This window comes from Mixophyes fleayi, chromosome 2 (assembly GCF_038048845.1).
Source record: "Mixophyes fleayi isolate aMixFle1 chromosome 2, aMixFle1.hap1, whole genome shotgun sequence".
NCBI classification, from domain to species: Eukaryota; Metazoa; Chordata; class Amphibia; order Anura; family Limnodynastidae; genus Mixophyes; species Mixophyes fleayi.
In genome coordinates, this window is record NC_134403.1 from 360,523,623 (window position 1) to 360,551,271 (window position 27,649).

Sequence of the window (27,649 nt, forward strand, 5' to 3'; positions counted from 1 at the left end):
CATCATCATCTACTTTCTCAGTGTAACGTTAGCAATACATATTGCACCCCCCAACTGTTCTGATTTCAGCAGGACAGTCCCGATTTTAGGGCTCTGCCTTGCTGTCAGGTACATGTTTGTCCCACGGGTGGGAATGTTGGGAGAAAGGAGGTAAGTAATGGGCAGCCTAGCACCTTACAAAGCTAGGCGACCCTCTGGATGCATGGCCACGCCCCCGGCACGCCGTGGCAACACTCTCTTTCAACCTGGCCACGCCCCTGTGCTGCCGCTAGGGACAGACATATAGGACATATACTGTATGTAGTTATAATGTGACATATACATAGAATGGGTTTTGGGCGATGGAAAAAGTAGATTCCCCCATGTGAAATTCTGCGACTGCTCCTGTTGCCTCTGCTCCTTGTAATGTTCCTCTACTTTCAGTTTATTTTTTATTTTTGTGGGCTTTTTTAAGGTTTATAAGCCCCAGCTATCTGTTTATGCAGCCAAAACATGTCCACATATTGAACCCTGACATATGACAATCATTGGTTTTATGCATGTGTAACACCCCCTATGGCATGTTATTCATGCCTCCTGGTGACTGAATGTGTGGTCCCGGCACTATTATCCAGAGGGGACACACTAGGAATGGTTGCTTAGCAACATATGGCTGGTATGAGCTGATCAGAAGTGTGTGGTGAGACCATAGTTGCCAATTCCACTTATAACAAGGGGAATTGGGCTTGTTTTTTTTTTCAGAGTTGCGGGTTTTTCTGGTGGTCGCGGGTTGCAGGTTTATGGGCTTCACATTTTTTATTTTTTATTTAAAACTTTATTGCCTTGTGTATAATAACGCTTTAGTCAGTGTAAGGACGCTGCTGGTCTCTTACGTGGGTGTGACCTCAAGTGTTGGTAGGTAAACTTCAGTGTTGGCACCTCCTGGGGGAGCCTGTCTGTGTTGTACGCAGTAGATATGGAGAGTATATAGACCAGACAGAACATGATGTGTGTAATTATAGTGTAAAGCTCGGCATATATTGTAGTGTACACAGGGGCGCACGGTGGATTCCTAGAGACCTGCCGCTGTATACAATACAGCACCGCCGCGGACGCTTCTTAGACAGCGCCGCGGCTGCTGTATACTACAGTGCCGATATGTAGGGCACTTTTTAGCGGAGGGGGGGTGGGTTCTGAAGACCCAGAAACCCCCCCTGCGTGCGCCACTGGTACAGGGAAAGCAAACCCCCTAAAGTGCAGCTATAACTCCTAAATCTTCATCTTTAGTCACTTTAACTGCAGAAACTGCTGCAGATCCCAGTACTATTAATATTATATTGATAGTTGTTTTGGGCTTGTTTTTCACTTAGCGGTTGCTTGTTTTTCATTCCAGAGTTGGCAACCTTGGGTGAGAGAGTGACAGCCAAGTACCTGGGACAGAGGGGAGGAGGATACACCCCCCCCCCCTCCCCGGCAATCTGTGAAGCAGGTCCTTGGCCTGCTGCCACATGGGGCCAAAGTACATGACAGAGAGAATACAAGTGAAATGGGACAGATTTGAGGGGAAATTATCTTAGAATGTGGCTGTATGGTAGAGAGGAGAGGTCGGTCATGGGGAAAATAATGCATTACCTCAGAATATAACGGTATGACTGAGAGACATAGCATCTGAGTGAGTGAGCCTGGATACATCCTACGGGGATCCCAAGAGCCAGCCAGGGCCGAGGTGAGGGGGTGCATTACCTATCCATGCGCACTCCGTCTTCCATACAGGGTGACAGGGGGTTACACACGCAATGCAAAATAAAATAAATAACAGCCAGCCACATTTATGTTGATGATTTTATTGGTTTAGATAATTGAATTACTTAAATAATAATTAGTACTGCTGTTTTAGACAAAGTTTTATTTTTATTCTCTGAAACATCTAAAAAGCTGCCGTAATTGCAACAAATCTCTGATTAGTGTTAGGTCTCGGTTAAAAACTTAACGAACCCTTGTTACATAGTACGTACAAATGTAGTGGTCCATAAAAACAAAGAAGGTACACTTTGTTTTTTTTTTCAATACACAGTGGGTCTCATTTACAAACCGGGGGGAAAAAAATGCACCCCTGCAGCGCTTTTTATTGAATGTGCCAATTTCTCTGCCTCGCGCACAGGTGAGTTCTCACATATCAGCTTCTGGAATGGGGTAAATGCGCCTGCTTGGTTCACAGAATTCAGGTTCCAGAAATGTGCATGGGGGGAGGAGCAAAAACTTTAAAGCCCGCCCTACTAACACTTTAGGCCCACCCCCTTCTCTAACTTAATATAAATTTTACCATTTTTGTTGGTTTTGCCTCATGTATGTCTTAAATTAACCGTGAGATTGGGATTGCCTTTCTTACATGTGTCACTATGTACATTTCAATACTTTTAATACATTGGTCAAATTGCAGCTAAAATGCACTTTCCGTATAAGTGAGCCTGGGACATTGAAACTATAGGATGAGGCTGAATCTTTGCCACATCCAAAGACATGTAAAAACCAAATTATTTTGTTCTAAGTAATCTAAACAATGAACGGTCTCCTTAAGCTACTTTCCTTGAATCTCTTTTAAATAGTCCCTGCCAAATAAAATAAAATCTTGTTTTTACATGTGATAGCAAAAAAATTTGGAGCGCCATTGTGCCTAGCTTAACCCTGGTGACTCCCATAAAGCCAGACGCGTCAAAAAACATGAAATGCGCTGCGGGCCGCATTTTTGGCGCCTTTGTGAATGAACTTTATTGTGTCCGGGGTGAAAGGCACAAATTCTTTTCATACATTACAATATACAGAAGGAGCATAACTTAGTTGGGCAAATGGCACTATCCGTTTGACCCCGAGATCGAGCTGTAAAACGCGCCAGGTGCAAGGTAAAACGCAAACATTGTGATCGGCACAACACAAGACACCCCATCTCTGTGTACAGCTATCTCTCAGGCTGTCCAACTGATAACACCGGCCAAGTAGGACATAACGTAAGACATTGTGTGAGCTGAGATCCTCATAGGCTTAATGCAATATTGCAATAATTTGGTCCCAACTAGTGGGCTTAAACAATTATACAAAGTAAACGACAATTGCACAAAATTAATTGTTAGTTCAATCATTGATTAAAATGTGTAAAAAGTACTACATATTTGTCCTAGGGATTGGACCTGTTTGGTACTTATTTTACAAACAAGGCAAAAATACATGGTAAACTTATGCTATTCGTTGAACTGTGCGTTGTAAGTTAATTTACATAAAACAAACCATTCACTGTTATTGGGCAGATGTGTTATCGATATATAATGTTATAAGGCTGGTAACAGGAATGGCTTCTGTTATAACAGCTAGCTTTGCACCAAACCATTTCCTCATAATCCCCTAGGAAATATAATTTATAGACATTTGTGACTATCTGGTCCCGTTGTTTAAAATTAAAACAATAATACTAATAAATTCATTAGGATTCATTTCCAAGCATTGCATTTAGGTGCAAAATGTGCACTGATCCGTAGCAGCCAATTAGACGCAAGCTTTCACTGTCTAACTTGCACTAGGCAGATAAAAGCTAATTGCTGATTGGTTGCTGTGGTTCACTGTTAAATTCAGTGTCAGTAATATGAGCACTAATGTGTGTTTTTGTTTTTCTTTCTAAATAACATTTATCTAAAGAAGTAACGTTTAGATTAATTTATACTTTTAAAAACACAGTTTCACCAATCAGTGTAGGGCCGTTTATATAGAATATGTGGGCCATCTGTTGCAACCGGGTTGAAAAATGGATAAAAAGGGATAAAGTAAATGCTGTCAATTACAATTTTTTGGGCATTTGAGAACAATTTGAAGACAAACAATCTTAACCAAGTTACACATTTCGGCCAATGGCTAATCAGAAGCCTTGTTTTTTAAATACCATACCTCCCAACCATCTCAATCAGGACAGCTTTGTCCAGCGGGTGGGAAAGTATCTCCGGTGCGCAATGAAAGTGTTTGGAGCGGAGGGGAAAACGGTACAGATTATCGCTTAAAAAGCGTTAGGCACACCCCCGAGGTGTGGCCACAACCACATAATGGTGTGGTCCCACCCCCGAGGGGCCGTAGCATGCCCCCTGTCCTGAGGTAACCTACCAAAATGCTAGGAGGTATGTAATACTATAATAGTACACCCGTCTTCAAGTTTATACAAACCTTGAAACCCTCAGTGCTTCAAATAAACAAATACTTTTAGTTCCCTTTCTATACAGAGGGAACTTCTATTTACCTATTGAAGCTTCCTATAAATATATAGGAAACATTTTGCCAAAGCTTACTTGTGCTAGGTATTCAAATATGGCTGCCCCATCGTTCTTAATACGTATGAAGACGGAGCCTGAGTTTGGACCTAGAGGTAATGAAAACAATTGTACTTTAGTTTCTTAACTATTTTTGATGAACATGGCTTAACATTTATCTTTGAAATAAATTTATGATATAAGAGAAACGCAACATCAGTTTTGGGGGCTCCTATAATTTGCTAAAAGTGGATTTAGGCAAAAAAAAAAAAAGAGTAAAAAAAAATCTGATCTCAAATACCCAAATGCCACAGATACGTGTTTAAGAGAATTGAGGTGCTAGTCACATATAAAAATGCATAATGCTGACAACTATCTAAATCTGAATTGCCATGCTAGGCCAAGCTTAATGTATTGCATGCAAACTGCATCCTAAGTTCTAATAGTTGATACTGTAAACTTAAAGCATACAGAGTTTAAATTCAAGGCCACAATATGTTTGTTTTCTATTTTTTTTTGTTTCATTTTTTTGTTTTTTTTTTAAATGTCCCTTCTTTGTTTCTGTTGTTTGGCCGAGCTCAACTCGTAGTGTATAAATGCATAAGTTATATAATTATATAAAAATGAAAAATACCATTGACTTGTATACTTCAACCTGACGAACGCACAGCGTTCGCGACTCAAATAAAACTGGCGCCTGCTTATAAGAAAAACACACAGTAGAAAAACCAATAGATTTCAGATTTTTAACAAGGAGGGAACTTATTTTATATTCAATCCAATCTCCCTCTAGTAGATAAAAGCATCGTGTATAAATTCCACCCTGAGAGCATTAGCAGTGAAATTGGAGAAGGCCTCTGTAGGATCCCACCAAGTATTGCTTAAAACATCAGTGCCAGATTAAATTCTTAATGTTGCCATGTGCAACACATTAGAAAATACGGTACACTTAGCAATAGTTCCACGTGAACTATAATACAGCTTTCTTCAGTAAAATTGTATCAAAATTCTGCATTCTATATGAGTATGAATGTGATTGGTCCTAAATATTACATAGATGTATATAAAAAAATGAGATTTAAGATTCCCCCTTCTCTAACATCAGCCACTGCATCTCTGAAGAAAATGTAGGGTGTTGTATACTGCACTTTATAAGTGAGGTCCTGAATATTCCTTTAAATATCAGACAATTCCAGTTTTATATTGTTACAGATAATTATTCTAATCTATACTATATCCCTTTGATCATGGTTTTTCCTTCGATAACACTGGTTGTGATATTATATAATACTGTTAACATATCTCAAGCAAGTCTCATAACATGTTTGTTAATTCCCCGTATTGTCAAATCTTCCATCGTTTCAATAGCTTTTAACGCGAAACAGAACCTTTCTTCTGTGCGCCACACGCGTTTCTCTTTCTGTATTTGCCATCTAAACCTTCCAGTATAAAATTCCTTCCAAACACGTTCTTGGTTCCACAAAATGGCTCAAACTTCTTGTTCAAATACATCAAGGAATGTAGGAAGTTTTCACAGTTTTCCGACAATTTTTTTTCCCCCCACCAAGTGAAATGTTGTCAAATTTTAGCCATGATATTGCGTCATTGACACTATTTATTTTTTCAGTTCAATGATCCTGTTTCTTTGGTTTTTTTATACTTAAATACAGGTAGTTTGTTCTACAAAATATATGCTGGTAGCCTGTGTTGTTTTTGTATATAGTTTTTGTTTTTTTTGTTTCTATAAAAGTTTATTATTCACCACTGTTTTAAGTCATTCCTTCAAAGGCTTCAACTAATAGCCTAAAACACGTATTGGTCCAATGCGTTGATGACATCCTATATTGCATCATTAGCATCTGAACTTCGTTAGTAAATTTTTTTCATCCCTAACCTCTACAAAAAAGTATTTTTTTGGCACATTTCCCTTTTTCATGCACCTATTATAAAAGGCACGGGTAACTCGTCATGATCTCCTAGAAGAGTTGCTTGCAAATGATATTCCATAGTGAAGTCTTTTCTTAAGAGTTAGTAGTAACTTCCAAGATGAGAAGACATATGGCTGGCCGGAAGCCGCGTGTTTGGATAAATACTTCCGGTTGGCGAATTCCAGTAGGGGTTTGGAGCTGCAAAGAAGCTGGATGACGTCACAGGTAAAGCCGGAGGGTGAGGGGCGACAAAGTTCATCTTCTGGGGGTGTGCATGATAAGAACCCATATAGGGAAGTTCAGAGGGGTATTTGTACATTGATGATTCTGGTGGGTGAGGTTGGAGGGCCTGAGCAATCCCGTGAAAGTCAAACTTATAAGCATAGCGCTTGCCATGGACTTTAGTCATAATATTTTTGTCGTAGTAGTAACGCAGTGCACGGCTGAGCTTGTCGTAGTTCATGTTGGGTTTGCTCTTCCTTTCTCCCCAACGTCTCGCTACTTCATCCGGGTCGGTCATCTTAAACTCTCCGTTGGTTCCTTCCCAAGTGATGCAATTAGAGTTTGAACTGTCTGAGAGAAGTTCCAGGAGAAACTGCCAGAGCTGAATTTGTCCACTACCTAAAAAGAGAATGGGTGCACAGTAAAGAAAAAGAAACGTTTGAGATTTTTAAAATTCATGTTAATATTGACCTAAGAGCGGACCTAATGTTGCTTTCATCGAATGAGACATCATGCCAGATGATGTTTTTCATATTTCCCTCCCTCTCAATGTGTAAGGAATTACTTTGATATTTGCACCTCCGACTACTAGAGGTCTCTGCATTGGTAACTTGCCTTTAGATTTGCCCTTATCCAAGATGGCCAGAATAGCATCAAGGGGAAACCATCTTGGATCCTGTTTCCTGTTTGGACCTATAATAGGCACTTCCTGGATCAGACATGTGCTTCAGTATTCTGCCTGCTCAGCTCATTCTACTTGCTGCACTTCCTTGCATTCGGGACTACCCTGCTTGTGTACCAACCTGGCAAACGTCTGACTACCCGCTTGTGTACCACCCTGTCAAACGTCTGACTACCCTGCTTGTGTACCGACCCGACAAAAGTCTGACTACCCTGCTTGTGTACCAACCCAACAAACGTCTGACTACCCTGCTTGTGTACCAACCTAGCAAACGTCTGACTACCCTGCTTGTGTACCGACCCGACAAACGTCTGACTAACCTGCTTGTGTACCGACCTGGCAAACGTCTGACTACCCTGCTTGTGTACCAACTCTGCAAACGTCTGACTACCCTGCTTGTGTACCGACTCTGCAAACGTCTGACTACCCTGCTTGTGTACCGACCCGGCAAACGCCTGACTACCCTCTTGTGTACCGACCTGGCAAACGCCTGACCATCCTCTTGTGTACCGACCCGGCAAATGTCTGACTACCTGCTGGATATCAACTCGGCTATTGGGCTTCAAATAATACCACCAGTATCGTTACACAATGACTGATAGCCCACTTCTATTAGTCAAGCAATGTTAACAATTTCTATTGACATTCTTTTACTGACTCCAAGGCATGTAGAGTTTTGGTTATAGGCTTCGCCATGGGAGAAATGGATATGAGGGAGCTCTTAAACATGGAGTATCCACTCTGAATATCCAACATTGTTGACTGGAGAAATGTATAGGAAATATTTAAATTTATAGTACACTGAATGTTTAGGTAACCAGGAGGGAGGAGGAGCCTGCAGGGATGTACAGGTATAGGATTATGTTTCCAGAGGAACACAAACAGAGTTACGGGAAGAGAGTCAGCTAATATAGATGGAACGTTGTCAGTCTGGAGAAGCACATAGTGTTGCCAAGGAGGTGGGATGGTCAACAGAGTAGAAGGGTACAGGTCTAATAATGAGCCACAGCAGTTGTTATCTGTAGTGAAGCTAGGTGTTGTGATCATTGGGTTGGACATATTATTTGAGGAAGTGGAAACAATGGTAGTGTTTGGAAAGAGACGTGTCAAGCAGCCTATCAGGAAGAATAAGAATTGCAAGGAGAGAGTTGACCAGGCCAGAAAAGGGAGTGTAACACAGGTAAAAGGTAGTAGGCTGTAGTAAAAGAGGGTAGCAGGGTGGCATCATACTGGAGGGGAATGTCCTTAGGGCTACATGACTAGATACAAATGCAGTCTCAGAAAAGTAGATTGCAAAGTAATGTATGAATTGAGGAAGAGGAACGTTGCTTGTGGAGATAGTGGAATGCGGAATCATCACAGAAAGGAGGTATAAGTTTGTGAGGGAGAAGGTAAGTGAGCAGAACAGTGTAGAGAATAGAGTACAGGTACTGATGTGGTAAAGTCCACCTGAGTGAGCAGAGTCTGTGTGTGATTGTAATTGGCCATCAGAGGTTGAGGTTACGAGTGCAAGTAGAGGAGCAAAGGAGAATGATTCTACTGGTGGAGGATGTCAAGGTGAGCACAGGATTGGAGGAATAATGGGTGTAAAATGAAGGTTACCAAGGAAGAAGGTCAGTGAACGTACAGTAGTTTGAGGACTGAGTGTGGAGAAGGCTCACTTAAATGTACAGTGTTTTCCTGAGTTAGTACGAGTATGTTGGAGTGATAAAAGCAAACACACAAACCTAATACATAAAAAATGTCAGAATGCAACATTTACATAAACACAAAATGCAATTATTAAATATATAAAGACATCTAAAGTTTTTAGTAGCTGTATTCTTCAGCTCTTCCATTTCCTTTATAGGCAACTATCCCCGAAATCAGGGAACTAATATATAATACAAGATTTGGGCAGAGGCTGCTCTAGCCTCCTAAAAGCAGCATGGAGCCTCTTCTGAGCATGCAAGGTCCAGAAGATCATCCCACTCTGCTCTTTTGCACCCCCTGCTTCCCCTGTCATACTTGTATAAATGCTCTAGATTTGTTTTGTCTCCTTACCTGGATTTGCAAGACGACTACTTGTTGGCCCGAGAATTTGATAAGGATCTAAAATCAGAAAGAAATAGAATTAATGGATATTTTACTTTATATGGTGGCTCAAGAGCTTGATAAATAATTGTCCTGCACTACAATAAAAAAACAATATCATACAACAACAAAAAAACAGAAAAACATACAGCAACTTCTAATCTAGTCCAAAGGCTACATTGAATAGGATCCAAGGTAGTCACCTGGCTTCTCTGTGTTACCAGTGGTCTATAAGGAGGAACTAATAGAAATGAATTGAGCAAGTGGGGATTGGATGAAATCATTTTAAATGGATTTGAGGTGGTACAAGTACAAAGGAAATAAATCTGAGACTTGAGACTATTGATAGAAAATGCTTTTTAAGATTGTAGATTAACTCTTGTTATCACATATATATATGTTTAAAAGAAGAGAGAATATTTTTGGTTGCTATGGGTTACATTACATGTCCTGGTGACACGTTATTAAATAAACTTTATAATATAGGGCTTTAGACAATTAGAACTGTGTTATTTACTTTCAGTAATTTAAGAAGGAAAACAGGTGGCAAGTTAACATTGCTACAGTGTGGGATTATTTCAATGCAGGGCACTAGATTCTACCTGTATTGACTGTTTCCAGGTGCCCTGGTTTCCTCAAAGACAGGTAGGTCGGTTGGTTCCCGACTATACTCGCCCTTAATGTTTGTGTACCTGGCTTACGGAACTTAAATTGTAAGCTCCACAGGTGCAAGGTCCGATGGCCCTGACTTTGGGGTATATTTACTAAACTGCGGGATTGAAAAAGTGGAGATGTTGCCTATGGCAACCAATCAGATTCTAGCTGTCAATTTGTAGAATGCACTAATTAAATGACAGCTAGAATCTGATTGGTTGCTATAGGCAACATCTCCACTTTTTCAAACCCGCAGTTTAGTAAATCTAGCCTTTTGTCTCACTGTACAGTTCTGAGGACAATGTTGATGATATATAATTTCATATCACATGACAGTGTATACCTACCTAGTTGGGGTCTCGGGTCCTCCGTTTTGGGCACTGCAGTAGGTGGTTGAGAGGCTGAAAGGCATAAATTTTTATTGAATCATAAACAAGTTACCCAAGTAAAATTAATAGTCAGTGAACACCATGAGGTTGTCTGATGAACACATTTTTCTTTCAACTGCATGTGTAAGTACAATGAGAGGAAGGCAGCAATGCTCTTTATGGGAACATCTTACAGGGACACTCTACAAAGCAAATCATTTTTTTTACCTAACAAACCCCTCCATCCCCCATCTAGTAGAACTGTGTAAGTTCAATGTCAATTTCTGGGAGAACTCTCCCTTACCAGGGCTGTGACGGCTTTTCTATAACTAGGAACAGATCTAATGTAAACACACTGGGGCTGGAGCAGGGTCGGTTGCTACGTGGAGTGTTTCCGCATATACAGAGCCGTACACATCTCGAGCATCAGCGGCATATGCGCCTCATTATGACAATCATCAGTGAGTATCTGTGCTGGTGTCCACGATACGCCTCCTGTTTCTGCATGAGCTGCATTAGCGTCAACACGCCTTTATTGTACTCTGCCTGCTTTCGAACACCACTTCTTATCGCCTACTTACTCTCAAGGTGCAACAGGCGGGCGTAAGTGTCAGAATTATGCAAATCTACATAGGCGCACATGTCTGCACCCATTTTCGGGACACGCACAGAACGGTTTAGTGTAAGAAACGCTGAGCAAACTGGCGTATATCCCCCTCTGCACCAGGTCCAGTGTATATAAGAACCGACTGGGCCGAGGTGCAGTTAGTGACTGACACAGCGCTGTATGAACCTCCCATTCTGCTGGTTGTGGATGCAGGGAGACCTCCAAGTTTCTGTTAGTTGGGGGTGGGGGGGCAAACTAGATTTTTTTTTAGACATTTATTCTTCATATTAACAAACATCTAATATAACATTTAATAATATCAAAACAAAAAAGTGATATTTAAAATGGGTGAAGCTGAAAATGACCGTCAGATCTGCCACATTGTGAATACGTTGAACAGTCATATAAGCAGTTTTGTGAGTAAAATTTGTTATTTTTAAAAGAGATGTTGACCTATATTGAATATTTAAAGATAAACCTGCCCCCCTCCCACACTCAACTAACAAGGCTTAGTTTGCCTCCACTTTCTGCTTCCTCCACTTTATTATAGTTCCTCTCTATGAATTGAGATTTATGGTGTATTTAACAGAGTTCTCATACGTGGCTTTCATAGAATGAGCAGACCACATATGAGAGGACAGTCTCACAGCTGGATGATATCACTTACCTTTTGACTGGGGTGTGGGGTGATTTGTCCATGCAGATCTCCTTGTTGGTTCATATGGTAAATCTGCAGAGGGAATATATATTTATATATATTCATTTGAAATTTGTACCAATTATACTGCCAGAAAGCAAAGACTGATACATTGAAAGGATATATCTACAAAGAAAACAGAGAGTGCATCCTATCCATTCACTAGGAACCAGTGACATCACTGAGAATGCAGCCTGTCCATTCACTAGGAACTAGTGACATCACTGGGAATGAAGCCTATTTATTCACTACAAAATAGTGACATCACTTAGAATGCAGCCTATCCATTTACTAGGAACCAGTGACACCACTCAGAATACAGCCTGTCCATTCACTAGGAACCAGTGACATCACTGAGAATGCAGCCTATCCAGTCACTAGGAACCAGTGACATCACTGAGAATGCAGCCTATCCATTCACTAGGAACCAGTGACATCACTGAGAGTGCAGCCTATCCATTCACTAGGAACCAGTGACATCACTGAGAGTGCAGCCTATCCATTCACTAGGAACCAGCGACATCACTGAGAATGCAGCCTATCCAATCACTAGGAACCAGTGACATCACTGAGAAAGCATCCTATCCATTCACTACAAAACAGTGACATCACTGAGAATGCAGCCTATCCATTCACTAGGAACCAGTGACATCACTGAGAATGCAGCCTATCCATTCACTAGGAACCAGTGACATCACCGAGAATGCAGCCTATCCATTTACTAGGAACCAGTGACATCACCGAGAATGCAGCCTATCCATTTACTAGGAACCAGTGACATCACTGAGAATGCAGCCTATCCATTTACTAAGACATCATTAAGAACGCGACCTAACCATTTAGTGGGGACCAGTGACATTATTATTATTATTATTATCCCATATTTATAGGGTGCCACAAGATTTCCGCAATGCCGTACAGAAGACAGACAGTGGACCATACAGGGTAAAACAGTACAGAACAGTAAAAAAAAATGCCAGTATTTCAATAGCTCCAAACTTAGCTTGCACAGTGGAGTTGGAGGAGAACAATAGGTAGAGAGACAGGAGGGAAGAGGGCCCTGGTCGTTAGAGCTTACATCCTAATGGGAGGTCATACAGACAGCAGGCACAAGGGCATCAATCGAAAGAGGAGAGAGAAGCGGGACAGGGGAACAGAGGTGATGAGATCAAGCATAGAGAAAAGGTTAGGTGGATGGCTGGTAGGCTTTGAGGAATGGATGAGTTTTAAGTGCCCTTTGAAGAAGCACAGATTAGGTGACAGTCGGATGCAGCGTGGGAGGTCGTTCCAGTGGAGGGGGGCAGCCAGGGAGAAGTTTTGGATTCTTGAGTGGGATGAGGTGATCAGAGTGGAGGAGAGGCGACGTTCATTGGCCGATCACAGGGAACGGGATGGAGTGTGAATGGAGTGGAGGTCGGAGATATCTGGGGCAGTGGATTGAGAGAGGGTCTTGTAGGAGAGGGTGAGCAGTTTGTAGTGCTAACCACTAAGCACAGTGGCTTAGTGGTTACCACTTCTGCCTCACAGCACCGGGGTCATGAATTTGATTCCTGACCATGGTCTTATCTGTGTGGATTTTGTATATTCTCCTCGTGTTTGCGTTGGTTTCCTCCGGGTGCTCCAGTTTTCTCCCACACTCCAAAAACATACTGGTAGGTTAACTGGCTGCTATCAAATTGACACTAGTCTGTGTGTGTATGTGTTAGGGAATTTAGACTGCACGCTCCAATGGGGCAGGAACTGATGTGAATGAGTTCTCTGTACAGCGCTGCAGAATTTGTGGCGCTACATAAATAGCTGCTGCTGCTAGGGGAAGGGGAGCCAGTGTAAGGTGAGGGAGAAGAGGAGCGGCGGGAGAGAAAGATGAGTCTTACAGCTGCATTGATTATAGACTTGAGGGGGGCAAGTGGGTGAGAGGGAGGCTGGTGAGGAGAAGGTAACAGTATTCAAGTTGGATAATGCATGCATAATGGTTTTAGTGACATTGTGAGATAGGAAGGGCCGAAGGCGAAGTTGTGCAGTTGGAAGCAGAGATTGGGCGAGAGATTGAATGTGGGGGGCAATGGAGAGGGAGGAGTCGAAGGTAATGCCCAGGCAGCAGAGAGACATCACTGAGAATGTAGCCTATCCATTCACTAGGAACAAGTAACATCACTGGGAATGCAGCCTATCCATTCACTAGGAACCAGTGACATCACTGAGAATGCAGCCTATCCATTAACTAGGAACCAATGGCATCACTGAGAATGCAGCCTATCCATTAACTAGGAACCAATGGCATTACTGAGAATGCAGCCTATCCATTCACTAGGAACCAATGGCATCACTGAGAATGCAGCCTGTTCATTCACTAGGAACCAATGGCATCACTGAGAATGCAGCCTATCCATTCACTAGGAACCAGTGACATCACTGAGAATGCAGCCTATCCATTCACTAGGAACCAATGGCATCACTGAGAATGCAGCCTGTTCATTCACTAGGAACCAATGGCATCACTGAGAATGCAGCCTATCCATTTAGTAGGAACCAGTGACATCACTGAGAATACAGCCTATCCATTCACCAGGAACCAATGGCATCACTGAGAATGCAGCCTATCCATTCACTAGGAACCAATGGCATCACTGAGAATGCAGCCTGTTCATTCACTAGGAACCAGTGACATCACTGAGAATGCAGCCTATCCATTTAGTAGGAGCCAGTGACATCACTGAGAATACAGCCTATCAATCCACTCGGAACCAGCAAAATTACTGAGCAAGCAGCCTGCATATTCACAAAATAGAAAACACTACATGTGGCTGCCGGCCAAGATATGTTCTTTAAATTCTGTTGCTGTGATTAATGAAGGCATAAAGTTGTGGGACATATTTATCAGCTAAAATTAGATAGGTCAGAAACAACTTTAATATATATATATATATATATTTTCATTAGAAGGCATCATATGAATTCAAAATACAACATGGAGTTTCCTTGTCAACATTTTTCTTTACAGTCATATATAGAAAAATGTTGACAAGGAAACTCAATGTGGTATTTTGAAATCATAAGATGCCTTTCTAATGAAAAAAAATATATGTTAAAGAAGTTTGTTTGACAGGTTAGTTGTCTTCTGTCAAAGTTGACCGACTCGCGTGTGTTTGTGTGTTAGAGAAATGTGACTGTAGGCTCCACTGTGGCAAGGACTGATGCGAATGATTAAACATAGTGCTGTGTAATATGTTGGCGATATATGAATAGTATTAATAATCTGATATATGTTTGTATAGAAGAGAGTTTGATGTTTACAATAATGCGACTATTTGTTTCTCTGATTGACCTTTTTAAAAACTGTACCATACACAATTCTCATACACCTATAACATAAACATGTAATCCATACCTGGTCTGTTGGTGATCCTCTGGGTGGCTTCAGGATAAACAGATGTGTTTGGGAATATAAAAGTTGCACCTCCTACAGAAAATTACAACATTACCAACATGAGCCATCTACTTTACATGCAACACTGTAGCTTTCAAACAATGTATTGGTTTGCAAAGTCTTATACATATATGTCATTATTTAATCACCATATTATGGGTTTATAGCCGATTCATAATGTGTTTGCCCAAGGAGTCCTAGGATAATATTAATGTATATTGGAAAAACTAATTATGTAGCAAGCTTGTTTTAAGTGGACCTACATTTTATTAACTAACTTATTTACAAAACACAAAAATACTGATAAAGATTTTTTGCAGCCAACGTATGAAATTTACTAACAGACACCATTTTTACTGACAAATGTTTAGAATTTCTTCAAAAGTGAACGCAGTGCCTATATCTAGAGGAGACAAAGGATGAGGGATGGTAAGACAGTATAACAAGATTGATTTATGGATGCGGAAAAATGTAGAATCGCAAAGCCAAGGTCTTCCTATTATGTTAAGCCACGCAGTTACACCAGTTTTATTGGGACGTATGTCCATTGCCGTGGTATGATGGTGTTGATTGCACTTTTCTCCATAGAATGGGAGGATCTGCTATAAATGAGTTAATAGGGACTCTATATGGAAAATGAGTGTTATATGTAGTCAGGATCTGTGCTGAAAGCTCTGGCTCCCCCCGGCCTGTAGTTGGTGCATGTGCGTGAAGCCTCTTGGGCACCGTACGATACATGCTCAAAAGTGGTTTCACTGCGCACGCGAAACTTCCTAATACCACTGTGCTTTTTCCGATGCCTGCTCTGCTACCTACAGGGTAGAGACCTGGTAATTACGATGTCCTCCTGCCGCGTTTACTGGGCTTATCATGTATTGCCGGCCTTGGGTGTATTAATGCATGGGGATTCTGCAGGGAAGGTAGAGACAAGGGGCCTGATTCATTAGTGATTTTATCTTGTGCAAAGGTTAAGATGCTTATTTTAAGAAGAAGCGGGGAGATAAGAGTGAAGTTAAGATGGATTTTCATCTTAACTTAAGAAATTCTTCACTTACGCAGTGGATTTTGCTTCTCATCTCCCTTTTCTGGGCATGCACAGAGTGGATTTGCTTAAGATAAGCAAAAAATGGCAGAAAAGATCACTAATGAATCAGACCCAAGATTTTTGGTGGAGATTGGACGTTGTTAAACCTTTCCTTGTTCAGGAGGTGTGCTGAGAGCCTATTTCATCATACAAAGTAGCCAGACTTCTACACAACCTCAGACAAGGTGGTAATTGGGCAATTTTCTTTCATTTCTTAGCATAAACACTTTGACATTCCTCCCAACATTTAGAATCCGGAAAGCAGGACAAAATAAGCCACAACCCCATTACACCCTAACCCCACCCCTAAAAGTACATATTGTAAAGCTCCACTCACTTTTCTGTTAAGCCCCCACCCCCCTTTGAGGCCAGCAAATCAGGGTGTCCTACCGAAAACAGGCAGTTGGGAATTAGCTTTAATATGTGCATATTAAAAAATTTAAATAATATATTGAAATGTAAAGTTGCTTGAAACAAATGGTACTCCAATGTTCCCTTAATGTATGAGTTATTTAAAATATATAAGGCTCCAATTTGCAGTATTTGTAGGTAAAAAAAAAGTTGCAATAAGGTGACATAATAAAAGTGTTTGTAAACAGTAAACGTTGTGCTCCATATTATATGTTTTGGTGCGGAAGCGATTCCTCTGGAATGTCTCTGTTATTAAATTACCCCATACTTATTTATTTATAATTTTACTTTCAGTGGCATTGCTCCGTTAAAGAGTGCTTTTATTACCACTAAAGAGATTAAAATATACATATTAAGTCAAGAACAATAGGTGTTCACTTCTAACAGAGAATGAAAATATTCAGATATATTTATTGTTAAAAGGAATAGATTAATTTATGACACACTACATTTGGCAATTAAATAAATCATTTCAAAAAAAAGTTATTTTATTATGCCTTTTGATAGTTAAGCAAATGTAAGAGCATTTTTTATTTATTGGTGTCTTGAAATTGTACCAAAATTCAGGCAAAATTTTGAAAACTATGTTTAAATAACACATGAAATTGTAACAGCAACAATGCAACAATTCTAAATTTTCTTTTTTAATCCAACAGACTCACAGAACTGGCGATGGTGCCTGTATTACCTGTATTTCTAGCATGCATTAATCGTGGCGAGTTTTGTAAGGCCTTATCAACATCATCTGAAGTCAAATGTGGAAGAGGAGCTACAAAACAAAACAAAGCAACACCAAATTGAAAAAAAAATGGAAAATTGAGAGGTCTTAAAGGTCAGCTAGAACTTTGAAAAACGATGATTTGTTCTTAGAATTATTTTTTAGGCAGATTTTTAGAGATCATCACTTCAGCCTATGCTATGAATTCTATACTGGGATAGAAAAGTGTTGGAAAATCCAACATATATTACATAGTAAAGAGTTATGTGAATGATATGCTCCTCGAGATTAATAAATCTTAATTATTGCTATTCTCATTATAACATTAGGATAGCTAGAATTTCTCTATACACTATATTATTATTATTATTATTATTATTATTATTATTATTATTATTATTTATATTGTTACTAATATTCACATATTCATGACCATAATAATATAATATAGCTTAGAAAAAATTATTTGTTCACCAAAAATAATTGATACCTTTTATTTATTTTATTATTTTACCTTTGCAATACGGTGACTTTGCAAATTCAGATAATATTAGTTTTTAATACTTGTAATTAATACCTAACAAACTATCTTCAACTTTTAAGAAAATAGATAAATTAATGACATGAAAAATATCCATAATTATCATTGATATAATGATAGTCAATGCCTATATGATATATTACATTATTTACAAAATGTTATTTGAAGACATATTATAGGGACAAAATAACTCAATAATAATCAGTAATCACTAACTACTGTACTGCTATTTAAATATGGCCTTTGTGAAACTAATGCTATAACTTGATTTTTAATTATAAAAAAAAGAAACCTTCTGAGACCTCTGTTCAAAAAATTGTTATTCAACAGCTGAAATCTATATTCACCAAAATAGTGTTGTTTTTCTAAAGTAACATTTTAATGTTTTGCTTCTAGACTCTACAAATAAAATATTTTATTAATTTATTTTTATCAAAAGTTAGCTGATTAATCGGTCTTTGGTATATGCATTGATTTATGTATGCAGATCCTCAACCATTTAAAAGCAAACAACTAATATAATATGGTATTAAATAATGTTACATATAAAAGTTGCACAAAACTACTTACTATTACCAAAACAAAGTCAGAGAAAACATAAAGTACCCAGATAGAATACAATGACATACATGTATTTATAAATATTTTAAAGCATTAAAAAAGTAGTAACTTTGCACCTGGGCAAAACCATGTTGCATTGGAGGGGGGAGGTAAATTTATAATCTGGGGATAGATTTATAGTTGGGGTAGGGGATGTCCTAGATCAGTGATGGCTAACCTGTGACACTCCAGGTGTTGTGAAACTACAAGTCCCAGCATGCTTTGCCAGTAGATAACTAGCTGGTAGCTGGCAAAGCATGCTGGGGCTTGTAGTTTCACAACACCTGGAGTGTCACAGGTTAGCCATCACTGTCCTAGATCAACCTTACATTTCAGTATAAAAATAAAGCTATCAAGTATTTGTGTGCTGGACGAAAAAACAGCCAGTATTTATCTTATGTGCAAAACAATAAACTAATTTGCACCCCTTGCATTGTAACATGGTTTTGTCCAGGATCAAATTCACTCCTTTTTTTGCCTTACTTTCCTGAATGACTCAGGCCCAGTATGGGTATATATATATATATATATATATATATATATATATATATATATATATATAAATTAATATTTATGAAAAGATTATGTAATATAGCAGCAGCTTTTTTATGGTAAATGTAATGTGATACAGTGCGTTACTCCCTTACTTTCTCTGAGGTAGTGTAGATGTGAGAGAAGGATATCTGCATTGTAGCTTGGGGTTAGTCTATGGAAATCCTCTTTGGTCATTTTGCATAGCTCTTTCCCATCAACGTTTTGGAACAGCATTACATCGACATCTGGGAGCCCATACTCTTTTATTGCCCATTCCAGCCACTGCCGTACATGATCCGTGCTCCACAAGGTGGGGTCTAAAATTGAATAAAAAAAATGAGTAATAACACCAATACTTAAGTTAAATGTATCCACTTACTTCCATATAGGGACATGTTTGGCACACATTAGTATGTAATGTTCTGATTGGCTGCAGGGTGATTTAGAACTGTGAATATTCTAATAGGCTTTAGGCTGGGACTGTTGTAAAGCTCTGATTGGCTACAGGCTGGTCTAGCTCTGTGAAGAGTCATTTTCACTGATTGACTATAGGTGGACTTGTGGCCTTTATAATTTCCTAGCTATAGTAAGTATAGCGTTATGAACATTATAATGCATTAATTGGCTGCAGGTTAGTTCTAACTCCACCCAAAATTGCTTACGCCTGAGTGAAAGTTTCCTAAGAATTCATGTAAAGTTTAATAAAATTATACAGTATTCAGTTTAAATACAGAAAATTTTAATGTTAATGGGGCTTTGTTCAATGTTTTTCAATATGTCAAGAGCACCTCCATTCTCTCCTTTGAAAATCTGCAGAGGAAGTCTCATTCTTTCTGGTTTCCTTCAGGACGTCCTGTTACAGAAACATATGTTTTTTTGTTTTTTCTTCTTTAGTTTTCTCTATAGACTAGAATGGCCGGCACATACAGATTAGTTCTCTCATGTTTCTGCCAATAACTCTCCGCAAACTTCCCAGTAATTGTATATTACTGTCATTTCTTATGACATTTGTAAGTTGAGTCTAAAATACCAACATGGACATTATTTGGATCAGCGTTGGCAGGTCTACACCCGATTGTAGCGGCAGGGGGCGAGTGGCTAGACTCATTCTCAGCAGGCACCCTATCACAACTGGAATACCCATATAGTATAAAGTCTGCTCAGTCACCAATGCCCCCCTCCACCTTTGATTTTATTTATAGGAACCTCATTCCATTAATCCAGCAAATCCAGGTCTAACCGGGTGTCCAGATTACAGAAAAATAATTAGTCCAAGTTACAGAATTCTAGTGGCACAAACTGTTTTGATAGCCCTATTCTCAGCAGCTTCAGTTGGTGTCACACTAGTATTTTCAGAAATGGTGGTGTGACACCAGCCTTAGAGAGTGAACTTGCTGTTCCCTTGGATTTTTGTCTAAAAGAACCAGCAACAGTCCCAGATCCATTGCCCAGTCTTCTGACATCCAAACTAACACCCGTATTCTGGACACCCCTGAAGGCCGACCATACTTAGCAGGGTTTGGGGTTAGCCAATCAGTCACTACATCTAGCTACCACTGAATATGTTGAAACTGTCACCAGGACAATTTACAATGTTTAATGTTGCTTAAATAAATGTTGCTTCATTAAAAATGTATTTTATTATGCTTATTAATATGTTGCATTTTTGTTTTTAATTTAACCTGCAAGTGCCACTGTTATTATGACTATCCTTGAAGAGATTTAGCCATTGACTAAAAGCTTTTCCCAGATATGAAAATATTAATAGAGGAAAAGTCTCACAGATAACAAAACTATACATTTATCTAATGAAATAAATATTAGGATTAAAATTATTAGAGTCCTCTACATAAACGCACCCTTGCGCTCCTATGCAAAAATCGAAACACTGTAATTCATAACAGCCAATCAGATGCTAGCAGGGCATGCTTAGATTTGTAGTTGTATTCGCAGCTAGATAGCCTACCACTGGTCTGGTGCAAGGTGGAATAATGTAAGCAAATACATTTTTTGATTAAGTAGCATTGCTTAAATCACATTTAATTTAGCTGCCTTTAGCTAGCAGAGCATCCTGGGACTTATAGTTCCCCAACAGCTGAAGAGCCAGAAGTTGCCTAAGCCTGGTCTTCTGGAAAGCAGTCCAGTGAAAACAAACGTAATCTGTGATATATTGTAATTAGTGACAGCACATTTGTTCTATTCGCAGCCTGTTTTTAAATAAGCCTTATGGTGTTACTATATTATATAATTGCATTCATGGCGCTAAAGATGTTTGCTAAAGCTCTTGCATCTGCAAGTGCTATTTACAGTTCGGGCTAACTTCCTAACTGCCAAACTTCATAATATTGCTCCTGCAGCCTTGAAATGATTAGTTATGTGTATTTACAGAGTTTAGAGACTTTAAAGACAATCTGGACAATTAGCTATTCAGGAAAGTATGCACTTGGCTTTGCCGGTGATCCCGTCCTTTGCTGAGCAAGCAAGTCTAGGCTTCGAACCACTGCAAACTTTAAAACACCTGGACATCAGACAGCTGCCTAGCTGCGCCCAAGTGTTGCTAGAACATTTATCACAAAATGTCCTGTTTTCATTAGCAAAAAAATAAATATCTCTAACACGCTGAAAACCTCCCAGAGCAATAGCATTTCACAACGGTATGTAATAATGTTGGAATCCTTCTCTGTTTTTGACATACAATTAACTTTTATCTTAATTGATAGAACTCTTTCTGGCGCAGTTATACTATACAAACAGAGAAGCCAAAAAGAAGTGCCATAGGCAACTCCCAGCGTGGCGGGTTCCAAGAGGACTGGAGGTAATATAAATTCATCATGAATTCTTCCTGCCAAAGTGTCTGCAAAGCAGCTCGACCTAGAAAAACAATCAAATCCTAAAATATATGTTTACAAAGTTTCTGGGGTCAATATTTTCTACACGGCGAGGTTGTTTAAATCAAAAATCTATTTCTGATTCCTGTTTCTGATTAGGAAAGTATCTGAACACAGAATGCGGCGTTTGGTAGAGGTGAAATGCGTTGGGGGAGAAAAAAAGAGCATTTGCAATTCACTGTCATTACTGTTACTCAGCAACTGGGGTGTCAATGGGATGTCAAGTCTGAGTTCTCCGGCTTCTTATTATATAATGTAAAATGTGTAATAGCTTTGTATAAACTTGTCTATTATATAATTCACACTCCGTTCACACTCCTGCTCGCTCCCTGCGCTCAGCCAATGATCGCCGTCTCCCCTCCACTCTTATCACCTCTTCCCACTCCAGAATCCAAGACTTTTCCCGTGCCGCCCCCCTTCACTGCAATGACCTCCCTCGTTCCATCCGTCTCTCTCCTACTCTGTGCTCCTTCAAACGTGCACTAAAAAACCCAACTCTTCCTTAAAGCCTACCAACCACCCGCATAACCCCTTCATCTGCTCCACTCGCTATCTCCCCTTGCCACATCTGGCTCCCCTTATGCCTGTTCTGTTTTCCCTCCCTTAGGATGTAAGCTCACAGGAGCAGGGCCCTCTTCCCTCCTGTCCCCCTACCTGTTCTTCTGCTCCGTGCTTATTGCATTAACCAGCCTGGTGTTTCTGAAGAACTGGGATTTTTGTTTATTGTTTTGTACTGTTTAACCCTGTATAGTCTACTGTTTGTACAGTGTACGGCGCTGCGGAAACCTTGTTGCGCCTAACAAATAAAGAATAATAATAATAATAATAATACAAATCTTTCTTCAATATTTTATACCAATGCGGGCTTCTTTCCTAACATTTCAAATATTTATGTGTCTTAAGGAACAGAAACATATTCTTTGTACTAGGAAAACCAATGGACATTCCAGAGGGTTTCGTATGCAAGGATCATACATTCAAAGAGCTGATTATTACAACAAGATTTGTCAGAAAGTTCAGTCTATATCAGGTACCCCTTGTGACGGCATTGGAAAAGAATCTGATTTAATTAATGGGAGATCAAAAGATATTTATTGAAATTGCAGGAAGTCTGGAAATATAACACTCCAAACCAAAGTTCTTTATATTTGTACAGTTCTTATATGTAGTTTTTTTTAATGTATTCATATTTAATCCTTTGTTGATAAGCGTATCATGTGTAATTAGATTTTCTTATAAATATAAAGCCGCTTGCAACCTCCTTTTTTTCTACCACTTGTGTTTAATTAACTTAAGAGTACAATATTGATAAGTTGTCAGAGCGCTGTTTAGGTTTTTGTATTTTTGAATTTGTTTTATTTGTAAACACAATGTTCTTATATTGTGAATGTCTCATGCGGGTTCTTTAATGTGGACAAAAGTAGGCCGATTGGTATTAGAGAAAAAAATAAAAACCAACAAAACATATATACACTTGGGTAGCACTGGCTGTGACACAGTGGTTAGCACTGTTGTCTCACAGCGCTGGGGTCATAAGTGGGATTCTTAGCCCTATTTATGTGAAGTTTGAATGTCCTTCCTATGCCTGCGTGCGTTTACTCCCACAGTCCTAAAACATAAGTACTCTTAGGTAAATTGGCTTCTGATAAAATGTACCATAGTCTGCGTGTGGGAGGGAATTTAGATTGTAAGCTCCAATGGGGCAAGGACTGATGTGAATGACTACACACAACATAAAGAGAATTATATTGTACCGTGGCAAATCTTTAGGAGATTTTGATGCTGGGTCCAAATGAGATTGTTTTATTAGTCTGGTGTGCTATAACCAAAGCTTAAGGAATGGAAAACAATAGGTGAACTCCAACCGTCCAACATCTATTAGTATTTCTGAGATGCTGTAACAGTGGAAAGTGGTCTTACCAGCTGGGACAATTACTCTTCGTTCATTGGTTGTCATATTGGGGGGTGGGATATGCTTTTCTTCTATGTAGCTGCTGTAGTTCATTCCAATAGTCTCTGACCCGCTGCCCATTTTTCCTCCTTTGGCGATGCTGCAGTCATCCGGAGAATTCCTAAAACACAACAATTCTTTTTATAGAAGGAATAAGCTTAAGCTCTCTGGCTAAATCCCTGTGTCCAAATTTCTCTGCGCTATCACAGAGCAGGACACAGTGGCACAGGGTAACACACATCACAGGACAGCCCCTAGGTCATCTCAAAAGTGGATATCAAGTTCTTAAAGTTACTGTTCACCATAACTGTTCTTTCTGAGCTAGGTTATCTGGTAGGCGGCTCTACAAAACACAAGCTCCCTTGCTGTGAGCCTAGCAGGTGCTTACTAATCACCCCCAGTATGTGCTCTTTACAAGCTTGAGGAGAAAGTTTTAGTGCTCTGGATTTTAACTCAAGAGGACTGAAACATCGGGGAAAGGCATAGGTGAGAACATTGAATGTGATGCCTGATTGGACAGGTACCACTGACGACCAATCAGCTCCTGCCTTCACTGCAGACACGTCCGGTCCCTAGATTTTATTCCACGTCAACACTGAAATAAGGAGCCCTGCAGCTTTCTCCAAATATGAGGTGGACCAGTGGCGATTATTAGGTAAAAGTGGATGGGCCATCCCTGACCTGCTACACATAGGGTAGGGGCGGAACACTACATCAATGGGACCAATAGCAACATTTGTGGGGGGTTGGCAATGTGGTCCGTTCTCCCGTGGCCTTCGATCTGTTTTTCTGTGCGGCTAGTGGGCACAGGCAGTGGTAGAATTACCGCTATTGTAGCAGGTCAGAGGCTACCTACCTTTAATCCTGACATCTACACAAAGCAACGTGCCCCCCAACATCTGCTACAGTGAGGGGAGGCCGACCTTATTCTTTGCTGTGTTGTCGATGAGGCTACCACGACAGGAGTGCCGAGAGTACCCCATATCTGCCCTGGTCCATTAATGCTCTCCGAACTCCTGCCTTGGCATATACACTTGTTTTGTCCATCGACACTGGCAGCAAGATTGAGCACAGTCTTCCCCAACAGTGGCAGATGGATGGATGGACAGACCCCCAGTAAGTATTATTCTGCACTTATGTTTAACTTATAGAATTCCATCCAAAACTGAATTTGAGAAGAACAAGCCTTTCATGCTTCCTACAGAACTGCTTTTTAAAATGTTATTAAAAGTAATTAGTAATTTGATTATCAAGGTTTACTACGAATCAACATAAGATACAAATTGTCTTATATAAAATTGCTGTTTAGTAACAATCACAGATGTTTATATAAAAATTCAGTAAGAACTGTTTAAAAGTTTAACAGAACTGAAGATATCTGAGATAAAGCTATTTTCCTACACACTGTAGACTGCCTGTCAATAATCACATTGAAGGATTTTGCCTCTTTTAGCCACATTTTGCTGAAAAATAGCTGATAACGGAGAACAACAGCATGCATTCCACTACAAAGTAAAAACAGAATGTCAATCATTTCAAGTTCTGTCCAGGTAAAAACTAACTTATGTTGTTATGTCTCTTTCATAAAGGGCAATTTAATTTGGAGTTCAGTGGTCATTTTAGGAGAGTTACAATATGTTCCCTTCTAAAACAATATTGTCACTCTAAAAAACAACACAGAGCTCAATTGTTTTCAAGAGAAAGCAGCCTATTAAAAGAACACAACATATTGAAGCATGATTTAAGCAAATGTCCTGTGTCAGTTCCGATGTTTGGGCTATGCTCACCCTGAGAACTGGGGTTATATTTACTAAACTGCGGGTTAGAAAAAGTGGAGATGTTGCCTATAGAAACCAATCAGAATCTACTTATCATTTTCTAGAATGTACTAAATAAATGATAGCTGGAATCTTATTGGTTGCTATGGGCAACACCTCCACTTTTCCTTATTAGAAGGTTTGATTAATCCACCCCTTTCCTGAGTGAAGGGAGTATGGGGACCGGTTAAGGCAAAACATACTTTTTTGCATATCTTACCCATCCTCATTAACTAGATAAACAAGTTACTTTTATCTCTATAGAAGCCGAGTTCAGAACATAACGGCCCGGCCCTTTGGCTCCGTCTGTAGCTCCTCGCAGCTCTCCGCCTTGCCAGGTAATAGCAGAAATGTTTTAGTGCCAGTTTGTGGTGAGCAAAGTATATTTAAGCTTATTCATATAAAGAGTTGTAGATTTATGACTTTTCATGCGTTGCTCCTTTTATGTATCAAGTAACATGATGGTGCAGACATATTTTTCTTTCTTCTTGAAATATTTTTGTTGGTGTCATTTCAGAATTTCTAAGCAGGGTGCTCGGAATGTGTAACCGATGCTGCTTGTGTGGAGTTAGCGTGCAAAGTGGAGTCGTCTCAGGAGTGCAAAGCTTAACATGTACTGAGGGTAATTCTTAACTAAATGCAGACGTGTTGCACACATGTTCCTCGTTTTTATCCTACGTGCATAAATTAATTTATTTAAATGAGATTTGAGCATCGTCTTGCCCTGTGAAGTGGGGAGGGGAAAGGGGGGGGGGGGAGTCAGGTGCATTTTACACTTTATATGAGAAATAGGATTTATAGGTTACTACATCCAATGTAAAAAGAAGATGCCGTTTTTTCCTAGATTTAAAAGTTAACGCCAGTTAACTACCAGTAAGTTTTAGGAACTTGCAATTTATAATGTATTTACCGCTACAAAATTAAATCGGGCTGAGGAATCTTACTGTGCCCGGAACACATGGAGAGACTGTCAGTACCCTGCTCGTAAGAGCTTACATCCTAAAGGGAGGGTAAACAGACAGGAAGCACAATGGAAAGTCAGAGGGAATAATCACAAGGGGCATGATTCATTAAGGATCTTAACTTGAGAAACTTCTTATTTCAGTCTCCTGGACAAAACCATGTTACAATGCAAGGGGTGCAAATTAGTATTCTGTTTTGCACATAAGTTAACTACTGACTGTTTTTTCATGTCGCACACAAATACTTGATAGCTTATTTGTACACTGACATTTAAAGTTGATATTTGTGTGCTACATGAACAAACAGTCAGTATTTAACTTATGTGCAAAACAGAATACTAATTTGCACCCCTTGCATTGTAACATGGTTTTGTCCAGGAGACTGAAATAAGAAGTTTCTCAAGTTAAGATCCTAAATGAATCAGGCCCAAGAAGAGCGAGTAGCAGGACAGGGGAGGAGAGGTGCGGGAGAGAAGGTTAGGTGGATGGCTGGAAGGCTTTGAGGAACAGATGAGTTTTAAGTGATCGTTTGAAGTTGCACAGATTAGGGGACAGTTGGATGGAGCGTGGGCGGTCGTTCCAGCGGAGGGGGGCGGCCTGGGGGAAAAATTGGATTATAAACTATTGAACGCCTTAAGAATGTGTCATGTGACTGAAGTGGGAGGTACTAACAAATGACAAAGACAAGTTCAGGCAAGAACAAATGGCGCTAAAACTTAACCATTAAGAACAAAAAGAGAAGATTCAGGAAATAACAAGCGCATAAATGTAGCGTGCACGAAATGAAAGGAGCGTTGTAGCCTGTTCTTAAAATAATGAACGGCACAAGTGAGAAAGACATAATGTTATGAACCAGAGAATGTTAGCAGTATATTACTACATGAATGAGGCATTACTCTTGACTCCCCGTCATAACATTCAGCAGACTTTATCCAGCGTACAGTCGCCTCACAGGTCTTACTTTGACTTATTGCCTGCTCGCCCATAGAAAAACACTTCTTTTCTCTTTTTTTTTTCCTCCACATATCTCATGAATTTTATGCCTTAAATTAGCAGCGATGATTGGCACACGCACAATCTGTCGGCTTTCTTTACCGCCACATCAAACCAGACGTGAATGCCAAGGACAGGAACGTAACTGAGTTCTCTGCTAAATAAAACTACTAAGCCCAGATCAAAGTATGAAAACATTCATATTTACAGCACCTTTTCCACTCCAG

General features: G+C 39.7%; 1 protein-coding gene across 4 annotated transcripts in view; it reads right to left on the reverse strand.

Annotated features, from left to right (window-relative positions):
• Positions 1-1,807: 1,807 nt before the first annotated feature.
• Positions 1,808-27,649, reverse strand: part of ERG (ETS transcription factor ERG) — a 214,650-nt gene continuing 188,808 nt past the window's right edge. For 3 of the 4 annotated variants that reach the window (XM_075197249.1, XM_075197250.1, XM_075197248.1), the window contains 8 exons: positions 23,620-23,771; positions 18,925-19,128; positions 17,107-17,187; positions 14,885-14,956; positions 11,467-11,529; positions 10,172-10,225; positions 9,141-9,188; positions 1,808-6,814 (listed from right to left, as the gene is read on the reverse strand). In XM_075197249.1, coding sequence (XP_075053350.1) covers positions 6,294-6,814; positions 9,141-9,188; positions 10,172-10,225; positions 11,467-11,529; positions 14,885-14,956; positions 17,107-17,187; positions 18,925-19,128; positions 23,620-23,771 — 1,195 coding nt within the window. In that variant the 3' untranslated portion in view covers positions 1,808-6,293. The remainder of the gene's footprint in view (positions 6,815-9,140; positions 9,189-10,171; positions 10,226-11,466; positions 11,530-14,884; positions 14,957-17,106; positions 17,188-18,924; positions 19,129-23,619; positions 23,772-27,649) is intronic. The other variant, XM_075197251.1, reaches the window with a different exon arrangement.